The following is a 21,103-nucleotide window of genomic DNA, read 5'->3' as shown; positions in this document are numbered from 1 at the left end:
CAATACACCAATTTGGAACAACAGATACATCACAATTAAATACAAATCGCTGTTTAGTGAGGTCTGGCTGAAAAAGGGCATTTGGTCTGTGTTGCATATGGTTGACAGTCAGAGAGATTTTCTGTCTTATAACACTTGTTATTGCAAATATAAGCTATATAATTGGTTTGTTTTGTTTTGAATTATTTTTTCCTTTCGGACACATTATTACAGGTTAAATCGATCACATCATATAATTTGCAAAATTGACATCCAAAACAAGGGCTGACGGGTAGAAGCCATGGCTTATTAGTAACCAGTCCCCATCGATTCTTACTATACGCATCAGTCATATATATTGATTATGAAGTTCATTGATTCATATCGTTATCAATCCCAGAATTAAGTCTGCACACTCCTCGCTCAGTTCATCTTGAGTAATGTCTGTGTGTAAGTTGCAGCTAGTACCAATCATTTGGAATTGGTAAATCGGTTCCCGAACGCCACCAACAGGTCCACCCAACCAGGCGAGCAGCCAAGGCGAGCGCATGCTCGTTCACCAGTAGCGTCTTCGCTGACCTTGGATCAGCTTTCACACATGTTATGGCTTCCAGAAGAGTAGATTGGTTTGCATTCTGCCCATTGTGTCCACAGCAATGTTCACTCGGTTCTGGTCAGCTCAGCCACCACTGTTGCCAGCATCCAATGATGCTTAGATCTTAATACTCCTGAGGGCTCACCAAGGGCGGCCCACCCGGCGGAGTAGCCCCCGCTAGACCCATCCCAGAACCATGTTCACCAACCCCATTGTAACTATTTACAGCAGATACATTGCAGCCACAATACAACCTTATCACGACAGTCTTGCATGTTACAACACATGTCAAAACAGAAATAGAGACAGATAATGTTTACATTCTTACAGGAACAGCAATACATGTTATCAATGCAGGTGTATAAACAAGAGTTAACCTTTGCATTGTCAGCAAGTAATCATATGCTATTTTACATTATTCAAATCATGACTGACAGTTCCAGTTTTGGGTTAATTAGTAATATGTTACAATAATTTCATTTCGGTAAAACATAATCCACAATTTAATGATGTGAGTTACTGATAGCAGTTATTGTCTCTCAAACTCCGCCAATTCTTCCGCTCTTTTCACGATCCGTATTATCTTCTGAGAAGATGAGTCTTCTTTTGTTTGGATGAAGATCCAACAGTCTTTTGTTCATGTGTTCTCAATAAATCCATTCTTTCTCAATTGTTGCGTCCTTTTGACAATGTCAGCATTTCATTTTGTGAGATTTTCATTGACGTAGACATGTTTACCTTTTAAGATGGTAGCTATCTCTCAAAAGAGCAATCTTTTTATTCCTGTCAACAAACCTGATCAGAACTGCCGGTGGTCGTGTCCCCCCAGTTGGAAGCGAAAAGCACATCTGAACGTGCGCTGGATCCACAATTAATCCCAAATCTCTCAGTTGAACTGTCACTTGCTGTTCCACAGTCTCGTTCGTTGAAGCTTGGTCAGAATCAACTGCACTTGTGCTGGTCGCAGTTCTTGCCCGAGGGCCGTGGCGTAGTTTAATCTGGATACCTGTAACTATCACATCGTTGTTTTGAAGATTCTGTTCCAAATCATCCACTTTTTGTTCCAAGGTGACAATGCGGCGATTTTTTTCTTGTGTCTCTTTCTTCAACTGCTGAATTTCCTGCAGAAGTGGCTCGATGCTCTTTTTCATTTCAAGTATTTCGGTGACCATTTCTTTGAGTTTTGCAAGAGAAGATTTTATCTCCTCAAATTCGTCAGCTCTTTTTACGCCAGGCTTATTGCAACAATGTAGTTAAAAATCTCAATGTCAACAAAATAGTTAAAAGTCACGAGCGAGTGCAGGAGCAAGTACAGATGCGTCCTTCCTCGACAGATGCATCCTTGATTCCTAACATTATCTGGTTGAGTTTTGTCGCAAATGTTTTACTCAATAACTAACGCCATCCCTAATTCATTTATTGGTTTGATCCGATGCATTTTAAGTGGCCTTGTGCCAACAATCCCCGGTCTTCCAGTTCTTTAAAGGGGTTGGGAATTATAATTTTAAGGAAACCAAAGTTCCAAACAAGGTATTGAGAACATTATTTAACAATATTTCATATCCACTCTTGTCTTATAAAAATTATATTCCTAAAATAATTTTCTAAAGACACTATTTGCCGATTAATAACTAAATATTTGAAATTTCCAATAATTCCCAAAGCCAAAAAGTACACTTTAAAGTTATGAATGTGGTTTATCTACCTAATGACTTTGTGCAACAGCGATTTGTTATTGAAACAAGTAAATGTATTTTTTTGTGATGAAGTAGAAACGACTGTACATTTGTTTTTTTTTGATTGTATGTGGTCACAGACATTGTGTATCGATATACATGACAAGCTTCCATCGAAAGTTTTCCAATTAAGGGAATTATCTCAAAAAGATGTATCTTTTGGTGTTGTTTTGAAAGATGTTATTTGATGAATATCTGGTTAACTCCATTCTTAACCTAGGGAAAAAAATTCTACACAAATGTAAATTCTTGAAGGTAAAACCAAATTTCTGCTATTTTCACGAGTTAGTTTTTTCCAAAGAGCCTTAGACTGATGAAACATAGGAATGCTATTAAACTTATTTGTACAATTGATAAACATGTTATGTGAAAATCCCTAACTTTTTTTTAAACTGTATTTTATTTTATTGTGTATTTTATTTTCATTGTATCATGGTTCCTCATAGAATTTGGTAGTGCGCTGTAACAAAAGCCACCATTTTTGTATATATTTGTCTTTGATACAGATGTGTATGTTTGAGACAGTTGTTTAAAAAAAAAAAAACGTTCTTCGTCCAGGTGGCATGTCATCAATATGCGTGCAATGAGATGGTGTAAATAAAGTACAAAATGCGCAAAACCTGTCCAGTTATATTGTTGGCTGTTTGTTTGAGTTTGTTCCTTCAACTTTTATCACTTCGAATCGAGAAAAACGAAAGTACTGTCCGTAGTTTTCATTCTGTAACTGAGAAACTGTCCAAACTATGTTTGTTTGTTTTAATGTGGGTCGTGGTCATTTTATTTCTCGCCTTTGCGGAACATAACATTCATCATCTCGTACATAACATCATCTAGTTTCGAGTTTCGTTCTCCATCATAGTCAGAAGTGACTCTACTTCCGGTGTGATTTATTAAAAAACAAGATTGTCTACAAAAACATTTATTTTATACCATTATGTAACCCATTGGATTATATAGATACAATGCAGTCAAAACTTCATCGTTTCAAATTAAGTGCGAAAATAATCAAGCATGTTTGGTGGTAATGGTCACGATAGCATACGATCCTTATGCTGCGTACAGTACAAATATATTAAAGAATACATTTCATGTAGAAGACCATACATTTTTAAATTTTTACGTTCTCTTGATATATTTTTATTTTTTTATTTGGTAACAAATTACCTTGCTTCCGGATTTCAGTCTTCTGGATTAGTGGAACTTGCCGTTGTGTTGAGTACAGCTCGTGCTGAACTGTTATGATGTGTCAATGAGTTAAAAAAAAAAAGAAGAAGAAGAAGAAGAAGAGAAAAAAAGGTTGAAGACACTGATAATGAGAGACCCTCGCGTTACTTGACCAGGAAGAAAGGGTAAGTTAAAAAATATACAGTCAATCATGGCAAAGGACATGGTCTTTTATCGATTTTCCGGTCAAACTCTGCCGTAACTCATCAGCCTCACGGTTTATCATCGTGAAAACTATCGCCGCTTTGGAGCAATGTCTGGCCTTATCCCTTTGAAAAGCCACTGATTTTGTGTTGTACCGTATTGCATTTATGATGTATTTTCGCTTCTGTCGATAAACTACCGTGTAAAATAATTGCAATGTTTACAACTGCAATCGGTGACATGGTATAACTTGCCCCATCATATGCTCCATGTCCGCATCAGATCTCGCCAAATCCGTGATGAATGTAAAGCAACTGTTGCTAAAGATCACAGTTCGTTAGTGGCTTCTGTATTTCATTTTAAACAAGCTCGCACTGTTCTAATCATTTTGTCTTAACAGTGACACATCCAGTTAGCAGGGTGTAGCGCTAGCAAGCTAACTAGCTACTTTAATTCGTAGTAAGACGGCTGGAACATGGAGCTATGTAGAGCAAAATGCTGCACAAAAATCCATATGCATGCACAAACTAGTGCCAGTTTAATTAATAAATACGTGTAACTGTTTTTAAGGTAATGGAATGTATTCAGGGGGATTGCCGTTGGGGCGCTTGACAGTATGAAATGCCTCACTACTATACTTTCTCTTCTCGAAACGAAAGCAAAATGGACTCTTTTCGGCTTGTTTGCGCATGGATCGAATTTTGAAAGGTGATTTGACAAATGCTTAATACAGATGATCAAGACTTTACTCAAGAGGATGTCTGATCTGGTTCAGCTGGGTTGACCCGAGATCTCAGCTAAATCTCAATAGGATGCTCTCAAGATCTATAGTCTATGTTTAGAATGTCTGACATATAACATGGACTGCATCCCGTTAATGCTGGGCGTTTAAGTTTTGGTCAAAAGGGCAGATTGTATGCACTATTGAAGTGAACTGTAATTAAATCAGACACAGTGGACCACTGTTGTTAGGAATCAATGTGATCGACTATCCATTGTTATAGACTATGTGTTATTAAAGTTAAATTAATTAAAGAGAAATAAATGTTGCAGTGAGAACTGAGAACTGTGTTTTGTATGTTATAGGACATCGTCATTGCATGGCAAAAAGGTTTTGGCAGATCCGTCTTCATCACGCGCAGAACATTTCCATACTTCCATAATTTCATCTGTAAGTACTGGATTTCCATTTAACATTCTTAAAGACAAGCACTGGGATCAAGTTCATTTTATTTATTTTTTTGAATATGGCACCCATGTCATGACTTTCTTCATGTGCAGAATGTGCAATATTCTGCTTACCAGTGTCACATGACCAAACCCAGAAAACAGGTAATTCGTGACTGTCGTTACCTGGGCTCTTAGGCACTGTGATGTCATTTTCGGTTGACAGCAAGTGGCAGTACAAGGCAGATTGTCAAACCCTCAAGATAGATAAAAACGGGTGGATCTTTCTACTTCATTCATAGCCCACAAACGCAATATTAATCAGAGTACCGTGTTTAGACTAGTAGGAGTACGCAGAACATACTGTAAATATTTTTTTAATTGGCTTCCCCTTTACATATACAATGCTTTATGTATGTGTCAGTTTTACAGTTAATTCTAGGAGTTACAAATGAATCGCTTCCTCTTGTTTGGAAAGCTGTTCACTTTCTACAGAATGGCACTTTTAGGGAGGGCACAATAGTATACCATGTTGACGGTTGAACACGAAGAAACACTTTACTTTGTTCAAACTTACAGTTGTATTTGTCTCCATTGTTCGTTTGCTGGAAAGAAGACAGCGCTTGTTTTTAAAGATTTAAACAGTTGCTATTTTATTTTAAATATCATTACCTTATTGGGACTGTACCTTATATGTCCCAATTTGGTCATTTTAAAACCCCTTCGACCAATGGATGATTGCAGTGGACATGACATATTTGCGTGTCTAAACCAATAAAACGCTTCTGGTTCATGATTAGAGCTGTCAAAATTAATCGATTAAGCGACAAGAAATCAATTATCAAATTAATCGACAACTATTTTAATATTCAAGTAATCGTTTGGAGCCATTTTTTATTAAAAATTATCCAAATCCTCTGATTTCAGCATATCAACAGTAATTGTTTATTGATATCTGCAGTCCTTTATGAAAGAAGACTGATTATCGTCTGTGTTTAATCAAAATAAGACATTTGTAAACATCTTTTTTTACTTTGGAAAACGATGACCGATCCGATAACATAGTACATCAATCCCAATTTTAATCACTATACGAATACGAAGTATGAAATAAACAACGAATCACTGGTTAATAAGCAGTAATTAGGGGAAAAAATGCTTTTGTAATACACTTGAATGCTAAATTAAAATGATTAATTCATTGAATAATCAATAGATTAATCGATTCTAAAAATATTTGTTCGAGACAGCACTTTTCATGATTGGATCCTAGCTAACGCAAGTTGATTTGCATGACATTTATGTTAAAAATGTTACGTATTAGCTCGGTAAGTTTACAGCACGTTACAGCCATTCTATCCTGGCGTCCACTATAACAAATAAAAACATGAGATAACCCCAATTTTTTTTCTCATGTTGTTCTTATGTCTAAAAAGAGTCAAAATCAGTTTTTTGCCAAGCAGAAAAAAATGCGGGTCTGAAGTGGTTAATATTTTTTCTAAAATCTATACTATAATTTGGGTTCCACGTACACACGTGGACAAAATTGCTGGTACTCCTCTGGTAATGAAAGAAAAATATTACTTGAATACATTTAAGAAAGAATAAAAAAAAAACTTGAAAATTAATCAAACGCAATCAGGCATTACTTTTGAATTGTCACTCAATGCTCAACAGAATTATTTAACAAAACAAACGAATGAAACAGGCCTGGACAAAAAAGATGGTACTTGTAACTTAATATTTTCTGGCACAACCTTTTGAGGCAATCACTGTAATCAACTGCTCTCTGTAACTGTCAACGAGACTTCTGCACCTGTCAACAGGTATTATGGCCCACTCCTTGTTAGCAAACTGCTCCAGTTGTTCCAGGTTTGAAAGGAGTCTTTTCCAGATGGCATGTTTCAGCTCCTTTCGCAGATGTTCAATGGGATTTAGATCTGGGTTCATAGAAGGTCACTTCAGAATAGTCCAATGTTTTTGTTTTTAAGCCTTTTTGGGGTGTTTTTGGATGTGTGTTTTGGGTTGTTATCCTGGTGTAAGACTCAAAACCTGTGACTGAGACCCAGCTTTCTGACACTAGGCAGCACATTTCTCTCCAGATTGCCTTGATAGTCTTGAGATTTCTTCTAGGTCGTACCTTGCACAGATTCAAATAACCTTGTGCCAGATGTAGCAAAACAGCCCCCATAACATAATCCAGCCATGTTTCACAGTCGGGACAGTGTATTTTGTGTATTGAACCTGGAGTTGATGTGGCTTACCCCCCGAAAAAAAAAAAAGCTCAAATTTTGTCTCTGTACAAAAGAACATTCTCCTCAGGACTTAAAGTATTCCGGCACCATGCCTGATCTCCAGCCATTGACTGATTCATGATCCGCCAAGTTAACCTGTAGCCTGACATTTATTTCCGGGTGGTCTTGATCCAAGCCGATGGTTGTTTCACCGAAATTAGATCAGAAAAAAATAGAGAATAGATTGATTGACAACGGTCTTAAAAAAAAATGGCGCTGGGCAGTGATATAAAAATAGGTGGAGATGAAAAGCCTTTTGGTGCTGGTGCCAGAAACTAAGAGAGCCAGGTACTTCTTTCTGTGTGTTGTGCTTAAAGAAGCTGATGTATACCACTCGCGGCAACAAGTTCTATGATGTCACAAAGGAGATGTCGGCCATAAGTCATGGCAAGTTTATTTCTATAACCAGAAGGTGGCAAATTCATGTCCAGAATGTAAAAACCCTGCCACATTTTGGCTTTCGCCCCTGATGCTAGCTAGCTTACTAGCTCCCTAGCCTAGCAGGTAAACAAGCTAGCTCCTGGGGCTAAAGCCAAACTGTGGCAGGTTTCTACTTTCTGGACCTGGCTTTGCCACCTCTGTCTATAACACATTTCATATGCAAGGTTTCATACACTGTGCTTCACACAAGCAGATGCAACACCTACAAGCATCAATAAACACAACAGCTAACAATATTCAGACGCAAAGACAACAAAAGTAGTTTATAAAAATTAAAAGACTAACAAAACTAAAATAACCTACATTGACAATGTTAAAACACATTAACAGTAAGCTTGAAAAACATTTAGAGTAAAGAAAGAGGAGTAGTTTTCTAAAATAATTAAAAGGAAAAAAAACATGATTTAAAAATGTTTAAAAAACCTTAATCAAAGGTCAAGAAAAAAAGTTTTTAACCTGGATTTAAAAGAATTTACAGTCGGGGCTGACTTCACTTCTGTTGGCAGTTTATTCCATTTCTGTGCAGCATAACAGATAAATACAGTTTTACCATGTTTACTTTGAACTCTGGGTTCCACTAATTGACCCAAGTATGCAGATCTTAGAACCCTACTGGGTTTTTATTCAATCAGCATTTCCAGAGGTGGCAAATCCAGGTCCAGAAAGTAAAAACCCTGCCACAGTTTGACTTTAGCCCCTGGTACTAGCTAGCTAGCTACCATGGTGCTCATTTACCTACTAGGGAGCTAGCTAGCTAGCTAACACCAAGGGCTAAAGCCAAACTGTAGCAGGGTTTCTACTTTCTGGACCTGGATTTGCCACCTCTGGCATTTCATGACTATATTCAGGATGATGATGATTTATAGACCATTAGCATAATTTCGAAATTAATCCTTTGTGACTGGACTGATATGTTCTGATTTATTTGTTTTGGTCAGAAACCAAGCTGCAGCGCTTTGAATGAGCTGCAACTGTCAGATGTTCTTTTGAGAGAGTCCAGTCAGAAGACCTTTAGAATAATACAAGTCTGCTGGAGATAAGAGCATGGATAAGCTTCTCTTGGTCTGCTTGGAGCATGCAGTCCTTCCGTCTGGATATGTTTTTCAGCTGGTAAAAGGCTGTTTTAGTGATTGATTTAATATGATTGCTGAAAGTCAGGTCTGCGTCTTTTATCACCCCAAGATTACAAACTTAGGCTTTAGTTTCTAAAGACAGTGACTCGAGGTGTTTTTTAACAGCAATCCTCTTTTCTTTATTGCCGAAAACAATTACGTCGGTTTTGTTTTGGTTTAACTGAAGGAAATTTTGGTTCATCCAGTTGTTAATTTGCTCTAGACAGTGACACAATACATTAGTTGAAATGCTGTCATTTGAAGACTTTGATAAATACAGCTGTATGTCATCATTCTGCATATGAAGCATTTAACCAAAGATAACATATACAGACTTAACAGAAGGGGTCCAAGGACTGACCCTTGAGGGAGTGCACATGTCATGGCCATTTGATCAGATCCAAAATTTCCAATGGCCACAAAGTAACTCAATTCCTCCAAGTAGGACCGCAACCACTTTTGGACTGTTCTATTAATTCTCACCCAAGTTTCCAGCCTGTTCATCAGTATATTATGATCAATTGTATCAAATGCCATTAAGATGAGCACCGATACCTTCCTTGCATCAGTGTTCAATCTTATATCATTTAGTACTTTAATCAGAGCTATTTCAGTAGTGTGATGAGATCAGAAACCTGACTAGAATTGATCAAACAGCCAGTTTGAGTTCAAACAGTCATATCAGCCTTTCCCACACCATGTTAATATTTGCCCAAGTAAACTGGCCGCCGGTCAAGAAGTTTCCAAGAAAATATACCGTAATTTCCCGGACTATAAGCTGCTACTTTATCTTTTTTTTTATTTTTATAAAACTCATTCACTCCAAGGTCCAAGCCTTTTTTTTTTTTACTGAAGCAACCCCCTTCACTCCCAGCTGTTTTACTGGATTTTGACTGGTTTTGCAAGGCCCACAGAATATTGTGTTCTATTACTATTAAAACATCAAATCTACTAAAACAACGATTAGAGTCTCTTCTTTCATCGGGAAAAAAAAAGTATATTTTTATCTGTTTCCGTTTTGCAGCAATTAGACTCACAAATTTCAACGCTATCTCCCGCGTGGTTCTGGATTAGTAATTTGTCCTGCTAATTGTATTCATTATATTTATCAGTTATCCAAAATAATTATTGATTAATTTAATAGGCTATTAGTTGTCTGTTAATCCATTAATCGTTGCACATCAACTTGGAATGGTTGGTTGGAATGTTTTTCTTTTATAGCCTTATTATCAGTATTAATTGCCTGAGCACTCCATTCACTGCCTTAAGCAACAATGTACAAATCTGTTGTTTTTAGGTGTTCTATTACCATGAAGGGTGAAGAAGGGTGTAAGGAGCCCCCTACTGTTGGGGACGCCACTGGAAAGCGGCCCAAGCGTAAGTGCCTGCAGTGGCACCCGCTACTCTCGAAAAAGGCACTGGATTTCTCAGAGGATGAGGAGGAGGAGGAGGAGGAGGAGGAGGAAGAAGACGATGAAGAGGAGCTGGCCGAGGTGATTTTGTGTTTTTTTTGTGTGTGCCTTTTATTAGAGCTGAACAATTAATTGCATTTTCAGTACGGATGCTCGATACTTGGATCGGGTATCGGCTCTGATATTGGAAAATTAAATGGATTTTTCCAGGAAAAAAAGAAGAAAAAAAGGAAAATGAATTTGATTGGGTATGTGTGACAATGGTCGCAATTCACAGAAGCTTATCTATGCAAGGTTTGTGCTCCCCTTTCAGCACGTCGCCAATGACAAGGTGAAACGGTGAATAGCGAAGTAAATCTTTCCCACGCTTGCCACATTGGCATGGCCAATTTGTCTGTCAAAATTGCACTGGGGGAACATCGCTATACCAGGCACAAGTGTCCATATGCAAAGACAAAAAAAAACATGGTCGTGTGCAAATGGACTATATGTCACGGAGGAGGCGGGACTTCCGACTTCCGGGTTTTCACCCATCAACTTTGTTTCTGTTTCAGGTTTGCGACGTGTGGGCTGCGTCCCAGTACTTGCGCTTCCGCCTTTGTGCCCCTCGGTTGCGCGTTCCCGTCGACGGGTGCGAGGCTGCGAGTGTGTAGTGTCTGTTTCAATGTCCGAAGCATTTCAGATCCTCCCCAAAACATCCTCCCGCTGATGAGCGGGAGCGCAGTTGGAAACGAATTGCAAACGAAGGTTTCTCCGGCTTTGCGGTCACGTGTGTCCGTTAGTAAACAAAGTTTTACGTCGTCCTCTACACACATCACTCTCAATCACATACCTCAAGTTGTTAAAAAAGAAGAGAAAAAAGGCAGCGTGGATTCGCTTCCTCACTGGGGAGACCATGTTTGTATATATATGTGTGTGTGTGTGTGTGGTGAGTGGGAGAAAAAGTTGTTTAAAAAAAAAAGTGAAGCTTTTTAAGATTTTGTATTTATCCTCTTTGTTTTTCTCTATGCCCCGTTAATTATGTACTCATTGTCTGTTTACAAGTATTTTTTTTAATTAATAAAAAAATTAAGTCTTGTGTGCGCTGACAGCACTGATCCACATATATACAGATTAGCGGCTGACAGTCCGTGCTTGTGTGACGTATGGTGAAGTGACGTCAAGAAATGAGCAGTATTTGGCTGCCACCTAGAGGCTTGGCATGCATCTCATTGTAGGCCCAATTTGTGGAAGTGGCGTCGCCTGACTGAGGCATACTCTGATTGGATAGGATTTGGGGAACTGTTGCCACCTTAAGGTCTGGAATTGTTATGAACGTACTTAAAAATGCATTAATGCGGTTAGCTGTGGATGTTTTCTTTTCTACAAACGTGGTGGTGTGGACACAATTTTTTTTCTAAAACCCAGAAGAGGGAAATATCCGTTTAAAAAAATACCTTGCTATGTGTGTACATGGCCTAAATATTACCTTTAACACCATGGCGATGTAATTTTTAATGAAATATTGGGTATTTTGCTGGTTATTTTTCTAACGCGGAAGTAAGACGCCCAGTTCAGTAAAACCTGCCTCTCCCCGTGTGGTTGCTGCGCCCTCGACGACCCGGCTGCAGCCTGTTGTTGGAGCGCTGCGTTAGAGCACTCTTCTGAATGGCCACGCAAGCCATCAATTCTTAAAAAAACATTTGAAACAAAACGGCTCCTTGCCGTAAGAAATCGTGGAGGAGGAGAAGGAAGGAGGAAAAAAAAACTTGAGTGGGTCACGAACCAGGGACCTACTGCATACAGTGCAAGCACGCTAACCACTACACTATTCGTTCAGTTAGGTTAGGCAGTGCAAAAGTTCTCGTTGTAGTTTACACAAGTGTCAACAAGAACCTTTTCTGGGATTGTAAGAGGGCCAATTGTTATTTCATTGCACTTTGGCATTGCAAATGTGAAGGATAATTAATTGATTGCTTTGAATTCATTTGGACAGAATGTTTACTGATAAAGGCTATTTTGTCACTATCCCATGGAGGTGGGTGAAAGAGAGAAAGTGGGTGTGCGTTTAGTCCACAGAGGCGGTGCGGGCGTGGGTCCTCACCTAATGACGTCACAAACTGAGCCCCGTTCTGCTGCGTTGGGCTTGGGGCACGGGCCGTGTTGGGGTGATCCTGGCTCCTGGGTCTGCTCTCCGGCCGGTGGCCCCCTGCGGAACTCGAGGGTTGAGCCTTGACGCTGCCGTGGCCTGGGGTGACCTGGGGAGTTGTGCTTGCTCTGTCCTGTCCGGGGTCGACGGCTCCCCTCTTTGGTGGAGGTTTTCATGCATGCCAGATCCACCACACCAGCATCTACCGAAATTCAAAAACTATCTGCTTCTTCCTATGGTCGTTAATCGGTGGAGGCTGATGTCTGTGGCTCTCACTCTGCTTCATCTTTCCTTCCTTCCTTTCCTCAGTTTTTCCTTTGGTCTCTTGAGTTCTCCCTAATTTGTTGGAATTTAGATGTTTCTGGGGCTGGTGAAATATTCTGGTTGGTAACCCGGTGGGTAATAGGTGATGTCTGGTCGGTGCTGGATTTCTTTTCTTTCTTTTCTTTGATACTTCCTCGGGTCTCCTGACAACCTCACGACTCACGCTGGTTTCTGAAGTATTCAGTTTAGGTGAACGGTATGGGATTTATAATAGTTTTTAGGTGAATTAATGAGTACACACTCACACACACGCACATATGCACATACTCACGCACATACAAAAAAAAAAGAAAGAGAGAAAAAACAAACAAACAAAAAAACAAAACAAAGTGAGCACCTGCACGTTTTCTCAGGTTGGGAGGAGCTGGTGCTTGGAAAGCAGAATGACTTGAATGAATGAATTTCTCATAGAGGGGCAACACCACTTTGGTGATGTTTTTGGTGAGGAATTAGCATTTTAACATGGCTAAAAGCTCCAAAAAGTTGATTTTTCACGTTGCTGTCCCTTTAAAACTTAATATTTTTATTTTACTACTCAAAACTATGAAAGCAGCCTTACGCCCTTCACACCGAATGCTTTATTTTTGAACACTATACTATTCTTTTTGTGAAGTATAACATAACCTTGTATAACATAACGCAGAGTTTGACAAAATTATAAGAAAAGAATGGGCAGACTTTTTGGAAATAAATTACTCTCCAGACCTATCGCCATCTCTTCTCTGGGAAACTGGGAAAGCAGTAATTAGAGGTAAAATTATATCATATTCATCTTATAAAAAGAAACAGGATCAAAAATCAGAAAAAGACTTGGAAGATAAAATTAAACAACTGACGGATGAGTACGCAATAAACCCAAATAACCAAATATGGACTGACTTACAAAATACAAAAACACAGTTAGACGATATGCTAACTAAAAAGACAGAATTTATAATACAACAATTGAGATATAACAACTTTGAATATAATAACAAATCAGGTAAATTTCTTGCAAACCAACTTCAACGCAATCGGGAAAAGTCTCTTATAACGGCTATTAAAGGGACAACTGGTGAATGCACACAATCACCAGAAGAAATTAATCACATTTTTTATAACTATTATCGTAACCTATACTTAGAAACTAACAAGCCTAACCCTGAGCATATTGAGGCATTCCTCAGTAGCTTAAATATACCTCAGTTAACTACTGAATATAAAGACATGTTAGATGCGCCACTTACTATAAACGAGTTGTACAGTGCTCTAGATAGTATGCCTAATGGCAAAGCACCTGGCCCGGATGATTATCCGGCTATATTTTTTAAGCACTTCTGGTTAATGCTTGCTCCACTATTCTTAAGAGTAGTAACAGAAATTAAAACTAAGGGTTACATACGCCCACACATGAATACAGCAGCAATTAAACTTTTATTAAAGCCAGAAAAAGACTCCACCCTTCCATCAAGTTACCGTCCGATTTCACTAATTAACACTGATATTAAAATTATCACTAAGGCTTTCACATCTAGACTAGAAACAGTAATCTCAACAATCATTCATAGCGACCAAACAGGCTTTATTAAAGATCGGCACTCTACTAATAATATTAGGAGACTCTTTAACCTTATTAGCATGTCACAGCGGCATGATAAAAAGGCAGTTATTATATCATTGGATGCAGAAAAAGCTTTCGACAAAGTTAACTGGTCCTTCCTCTTTGCTGTTTTAAATAAATTTGGCTTTGGGAAATCATTTATCCACTGGGTATCAGTATTATATGATTCTCCAAAAGCTACAGTTACTACTAATGGGATTATATCTCAGATCTTTACTTTACAGAGAGGCACAAGACAGGGATGCTCACTATCCCCTTTATTATTTGCAATATTTATTGAGCCACTTGCATTAGCCATACGTCAGGAAAGAAGGATTCAAGGAATTCACTCTGGGGTAACAGAACATAAAATTAATCTATATGCCGATGACATCTTACTTTATTTAGAAAAGCCGGCTACTTCGCTAGGGGAAGTATTTAATTTAATAACTAAATTCTCACAGTTATCAGATTATTCTATTAACTGGACAAAATCAACACTTCTACCTATTACAGAAAATTCATGGAACCCTGCAAGCCAGGACCCACACTACTCATTTCCTATAGGTAATTTAAAATACTTAGGCATAAAAATCTTACCTAAATTAACTGATTTAATTCATTTAAACTTTTCTTCACTTCTGGATAACATTTATAGTGACTTGGAGCGCTGGAATAATCTTCCTATTTCTCTAAGAGGACGAATAGCCACCATTAAAATGAAAGTTTTACCCAAAATAAACTATTTTTTCTCAATGATTCCATTTAAACCTACGGCTAAATGGTTCCAGTTGTTGGACTCAGCCGTAACAAAATTTTACTGGAATAAAAAAAAAGCAAAGATTAGTCTATCTACTCTTCAGAAAAGTAAATCCAAAGGTGGTCTAGAGGCACCAAATTTTATGTACTACTATATAGCTAACCAGCTACAATATATCGTTCTATGGGCACAACCCAACAGAGACACTAACTGTTGGTTGGAACTAGAACAGAAGGATTGTAATAACCTCAGACTTCGAGATTTACTCTTTATTACAACATCGATTAAGCGTCATAATTGTTTTAAAAACCCAATGATTTCCGCCACCGTGACTGCCTGGTGGAAGGCACTAGAATTGACAAAAGCCCAAGTGGAGCCCTGTGGACTTTCTCCCCTATGGCATAACCCCGACTTTCAACTTAACAACCAACCGTTTCATTTAGCTGTGTGGGAGCAGAAAGGAATTACACATCTCCACCATCTCTTCTCAGATAATATGTTTATATCATATACATCCTTGCTCCAAAAATACAATATAAAAAACGGAAATTTTTTACATTATCTACAAGTTAAAAATATGATAAAGAAAAAAATTCCAACACTTCGGGGTACGCTCCAACCGCCTGTTTTAGCTAAAGATATTAACAAGCTTTCTCCGACAACAACAAAAAAACTTTCAAAAATATATAAGTTACTTTCATATACTGATAAAATGTCTTTACCCATCTCGAAATGGGAGACAGACTTGTCTATAGCACCGGAACCTGACTTTTGGATTTAAGTTTGTGAAAACGCATTTAAAATGACAAAACACACAAATTTACAACTTATCCAATATAAAATTATTCACAGAACATACATTACTCAATATATGATGAAGAAAATGGGACTCTCAGACTCCGACATTTGTCTCCAATGCTTACAAAACACTACAGACACTTATGTTCATGCTTTATGGTTATGTACTCCGGTTATGTATTTCTGGACTAAAGTCTAAAAACTTTCCGCTATTTTGGACTGTAGGATACTTTTATCCCCATACTTGTGTTTGCTAGGTGACCTAACAACAACTGACTTACCACATAAACAATTTCAATCTACACTTGTAGCCCTTACTATCGCTAAAAAAACAATTCTTGTTAACTGGAAAAATAAACAAACTTTGAATATCGACCAATGGTCTAACCTCCTCATAAATCACATTTTAATGGAAAAACTATCTGCCTCAAATAAAAACCAAATATCAAAATTTATAGAAACATGGTCTACGTATATAGAATTTTTTAACCTAATTCTGGTTACTTAATTCTGTCTGTTAGCGAGAGCCACTACATCGTGATAACTTACATTGATGTTTCTGCATTTGGCAATTTATTATTATATTATTTAATTAGTATGGGATTTTTTTTAATGGGCTTTAGGTGAACTGATGAATACACACACGCTCGCACGCACACACACACACACACACGCACGTACACATACTCACCCACATACAAAAAAAAATAATATATATATATATATACATATATATGTGTGTGTGTATATGTATATATACTGTATATGTGTATATATATATATATAAAAAAAATAAATAAAATAAAATAAAAAAATATATACAGTATATAAAAAAATAAAAACATTTATTAATTTTTTTTCATTTATTTGTTTTTTTAAAAAAAAGGAGAGCAATGATGATGTCAAATCGAATGAACAATACTGAGCTCTCCTGGAAAAAACAAACAAAAAACAAACAAAACAAAAAAAAAAACATAACCTTGTAAATATATTAAAAAAATAAGGTCTCTTGCATTTTCATTCTTCATTTTCAAACTTAAGCATTACATTACCCTCTTTATCAAATTTTATTTATCTTATGTTATTTTCACAAGTCTGGGGATTTAGTGGGCTAACCTGGGACCTCAAAGGTTATATTTTGTGCTATGTCATAGGAAATCAACTCCGTCAATGACTTATGTTTACACCAAACCCGTGTGGCAGAATTATATTGTCATGGTAAATGCTAAACTGCACGTCAAAGTATTTATAAAAAATTTTAACCTGTGATTGTAGTACACAAACTGTCTTTCCTATTAATCGATGCTTCATTTGCCTTTACCTTAATATCCTATAATGCATATTTAATACATCTGATATTGTTTGTTGTATTAAAAAATGTTGAAAAATACGTTAGAAAAGGACCTTGAAATACAATCACAAATCAAATTGCAACGCACATTTTTAGGGGGGATCACAATTACATTATTTTTCCAAATCATTCAGCTTTACATTTTATTGAAAAACTCTGACATAAATGCTATTGAAAACAAGTTTTGTCATTTTTTTATTATAAATTAATCTTAGGATGTATTATTTTCAGCAACCACTGCAGTGTGGCCAGGGCCAGGTGTCTCAAGGCCGGTGCGCAGGCTCACCAGAGGACCCAAATGAACAACGAGCTCGTCGGCCGATGAATGCCTTTCTTCTCTTCTGCAAACGGCATCGCTCCCTGGTGCGACATGAACACCCTCGTCTGGACAACCGAGGAGCCACCAAGATCCTGGCTGACTGGTGGGCTGTGTTGGAGCCTGCAGAGAAGCTTAAATACACGGATATGGCCAAGGAGGTGAGAACTGCCTGTTCATCATAGACAAGCATATATTATAAATTGATATACAACATTTGCACTTTTGGCACGTTTTAATCTTTTTTACATTTGACGGTTTACAAAAATACTTTGGATTTCTATTTCTTCCTGTGATTGCAGTACAAGGAGGCCTTTATGAAGGCACACCCAGACTATAAATGGTGTCCTACCACCAGCAAACCAGTTAAGAGACCATCGTGTCAGACGGTTTGTAGCTCTCGCAAAAAAGTGTGGTCCTTTACTTCAAATATATCCAAGGACTCATCCACTTGCAAAAAAATGCCCAAAACTGATGTCCCACAACTGAACTTTGCAATGGCCGGTATGCATAAATAACACTCAAAGGATTCGTTTGTGTGTGTATATACTAAGGCATTTCTACCACTGTCTGTCATTTTAGATCCAACTAAGATGGGTGGCCTCAGTATGCTGCTGTTAGCTGGAGAGCATGCCCTAACAAACCGAGAGGTAAGTTACTAGTGGTGCAACGGATCTCAAAAGTCACGGTTTGGATCGGATCACTGATTTGAGTCACGGATCGGATCGTTTTTCGGATCAGCAAAAAAAGAATGCAAAGAAAAGAGAAATAGTAATTTGTCTTCATATATTTTGTAAAGCGCTTTTTCCATTAAATAAATTTAAAAAATCAATTCAAATTGTCTCATATAGCCAATTAGGATTTAGTGTCTTCATTTATTTTGTAAAACGCCTTTTCCCATAAACAAAAAAAAAACAATTCAAAATGTCTAATATAACCATTTAGGATTTAGGAACACAACTTTAAGTGCAATATAAGGCAGAATTTATTTTTACATAGTCCATGTGTAAAATAACAAGGTATTAATGGCTTAAAGTTGTATTCCTATCATCTAAACAGCTAAGTTTGACATTTTGAGTTGATTGTTTTTCTTTTTAATGGCCTTTTAAAAGTGTTTTATAAAATGAATGAAGAGAAAGTTCTATTAATCTTTTTTTTATATATATAATGAAAAGACGTGCAATTTGACGCACATTCCTTTCCTTTAAACAAGGAGAGTTAATTACGAAGTAGCCTTTGTCCAGGATATTGAAAAAGAATTCAAGTAAGCTGTCAAACTTACCAGCCAGCAGCCAGACACTCGTTGACCATGCTAACAGGTAGCTGCTAGCCACTTACGTCGGAAACTTTTGCCATATCATACAATGACGGCGTAATTAATTAGCGGTTTCTTGGGGTCCTAAATTAGCAATTGAACATGAGTTCAGGATAGCGTTGTGTTGATGTTGGTCGCAACTTTGTCAATCAAAACTACGAACGTTTAAAAGGGAAGTCAAGCTAGCCATCATGCCACGACGTCGGCCAACTTCAAAGTAAAAGTGTACTAAGGCTATTTGAATTGCTGTCAATCTATTACAGTATTTGGTAAACTTCATTTTGAAGTTAGGCTTAGCATGTTACGTTGAGTATGTTTCTGCTTCCTTGACATGTCAGAATGGTATCGACTGTGAATGTACACTTTGTTTTTTGTTTTTCCCCACCCAACCAATCCGCGGATCAGGCATGTTCCGAACTGTGGGGCCTGATCCAAACCGACCATGGTATTAATGATGTTCCGTTGCACCGCTTCAAGTTAATCTTTAACCCATTTTGGCCTGGAGCGCATTGCCGCACTTCTGCCATTAGGGCCGGCCGGGGATGCCGTGGCGCTCTTCTGCCTTTGGGGCCCGGGAGGGCGGATGTGTCGTTTTGTTTTGTTTTAACCAGTAATCGGTAGGGATGGCTACCAAAAACAGTACTTTTTGTGGTATAGGCCGATTTGGGTCGGTACTACCGAGCACCGATTCACGTAAAATCCAACGGTGCCATGTTTCGGTTCTGAAGCACGTCGTTTTAAGTTGTGACTGTGCAGGAGTATATGAGTTGATGATTTTCCATGGCGCACTTCAACGCAACATTATTCGTACCCGGCGTATTGACGTCACCCACTCGTGCAGGATTTCACGTGCAAAGAACAAGACTGAGGGCGCGGTCGGGGCTCGCTGGTGCCCGGGCCTGGAGCCGCGGGGGCGGCTGACGGTGACGACGGGCGGTCAGCAGGTGCTTGTGGCCAAAATGTAGCAAGCATTACAGACCACATCGGGTACATTCAAATGATTCATTTCCTGGAGTTTTGTTTGGGTGACGTATTGTCGGGACGTGTTTGTGGACAATGGGGATGTTGAAAGTTTTGATGGCTTTGTGGCGAAATGGACGGTGAGTGTTTGCTGCTCGGTTGTCCGAGCTTATTGCAACTGCGCTCCAGTGTTGAAGGTAAATATACCCACAGATGCAACGCAGTTGTGGTAGCCTCGGGCAATCGAGTGGTGATTGTTCGTCGTCCATTCTGTTGCAAAGCCATCGGGGTTATCGGCATCCTCATTGTCTGCAGACAATATGTCTTGGCAGTGTGTCGCTATCAGCTGCTGCTGCTGGTTCGGGGTGCTCACGGCTCACCTGTTTTCTGGGTTTGGTCAGCAAACTAAGCCATGATTGGTCGTTACCGGTTCCCTCGGCATATCTGATGCCATCTTCACTCGACAGGAAGTGGCAAAATTAGTTTTTAAAAGTATTGTTCATGAAAAATAATAGTTATCACATTAATTATAGACAAAATATTATATTCTTCCTGTTGAAAATGCCTCAATAAGTCATGTATCCCTTTTAAGTCAGGCATGTTATTGAATAGCTAAGACTCCTAAAAAGGGCAAGATTTGAGTCCGTTGGCTTTTCATGGCGGTCTGCAGTTACGACCGTGTACATGATAATGTACTGTATGTGGCACCAGGGCTGGACTGGCACAAAAAGTTGGCCCTGGCATTTGACTTAAATCTGCCGGCCCTACCCAGCCCGACTCATGACCACCCCTCCCCAACACATGGTTCTGACACTGATTTTGGTTCAGTTTACTGTCTATATTCGAAAATGGATTAATGGACTAGCCCATCTAAATTGTGGGCCTGTCTCTTGTGGTAAAAATGGAGGAAAATAATAATTAAAAAGCACTGCATCAGCCCAAAAGACGCCGGCCCACTGGGCATCTGCCAGATGGCCAGCTCTGTGTGGCACCGAAAGACAATTTTGGGAACATAATTAGCCCTGGTGGTGCTTGTAGCTAGTGTCGGACACAATGGGTCGACCGCCGCTTACCTTCCACAGCTGGGGCCTGCATGTGGTCGTCCCATGATTCGGGCTCCCGTCGCTTGTCACCTTCTGCTTTGCACTTGCAAGCTTTACTAGCTTCTCCCGCTAGCCGCTCTTGTTAGCCACTCAATCCAGCCTATGGCTCGGGCTAACTCCCAGTAGCTGCTCTTGTTAGCTGCTTTGGCTAACAGTTGCCAAGTCGCCGTTGCCCGCCAAAATGCTCGTTCGCTTATGCCAAATAAGTGGTGGTAGACTTGTGAAGTTTGGTCTCTCTGAGTCACCATAGTGTGCGTGCTTCGAAATGCTCGTGCTGCGGCTGCTTTCTATGATATAGCGACATCTAGTGGTGAACATTTACACACAGTACCTTTAAATGACCTAATCTGAAAATAGGTCTCTAT

General features: G+C 38.7%; 1 protein-coding gene across 4 annotated transcripts in view; it reads left to right on the top strand.

Moving 5' to 3' along the window:
* The first annotated feature begins 3,516 nt into the window (after nt 1–3,516).
* The window catches only part of bbx (BBX high mobility group box domain containing), a 43,256-nt gene continuing 25,669 nt past the window's right edge, over nt 3,517–21,103 (top strand). For all 4 annotated transcript variants that reach the window (XM_077547292.1, XM_077547293.1, XM_077547291.1 and 1 more), the window contains exons 1-6: nt 3,517–3,659; nt 4,765–4,849; nt 9,990–10,185; nt 17,276–17,521; nt 17,663–17,864; nt 17,943–18,010. In XM_077547292.1, the coding sequence (XP_077403418.1) occupies nt 10,003–10,185; nt 17,276–17,521; nt 17,663–17,864; nt 17,943–18,010 (699 nt within the window). In that variant the 5' untranslated portion in view covers nt 3,517–3,659; nt 4,765–4,849; nt 9,990–10,002. The remainder of the gene's footprint in view (nt 3,660–4,764; nt 4,850–9,989; nt 10,186–17,275; nt 17,522–17,662; nt 17,865–17,942; nt 18,011–21,103) is intronic.

The sequence above is a fragment of the Vanacampus margaritifer genome, chromosome 16 (assembly GCF_051991255.1).
Source record: "Vanacampus margaritifer isolate UIUO_Vmar chromosome 16, RoL_Vmar_1.0, whole genome shotgun sequence".
NCBI lineage: Eukaryota > Metazoa > Chordata > Actinopteri > Syngnathiformes > Syngnathidae > Vanacampus > Vanacampus margaritifer.
Note: the sequence above shows the minus strand (reverse complement) of the source record. Positions and strands in the feature narration are given on the sequence as shown.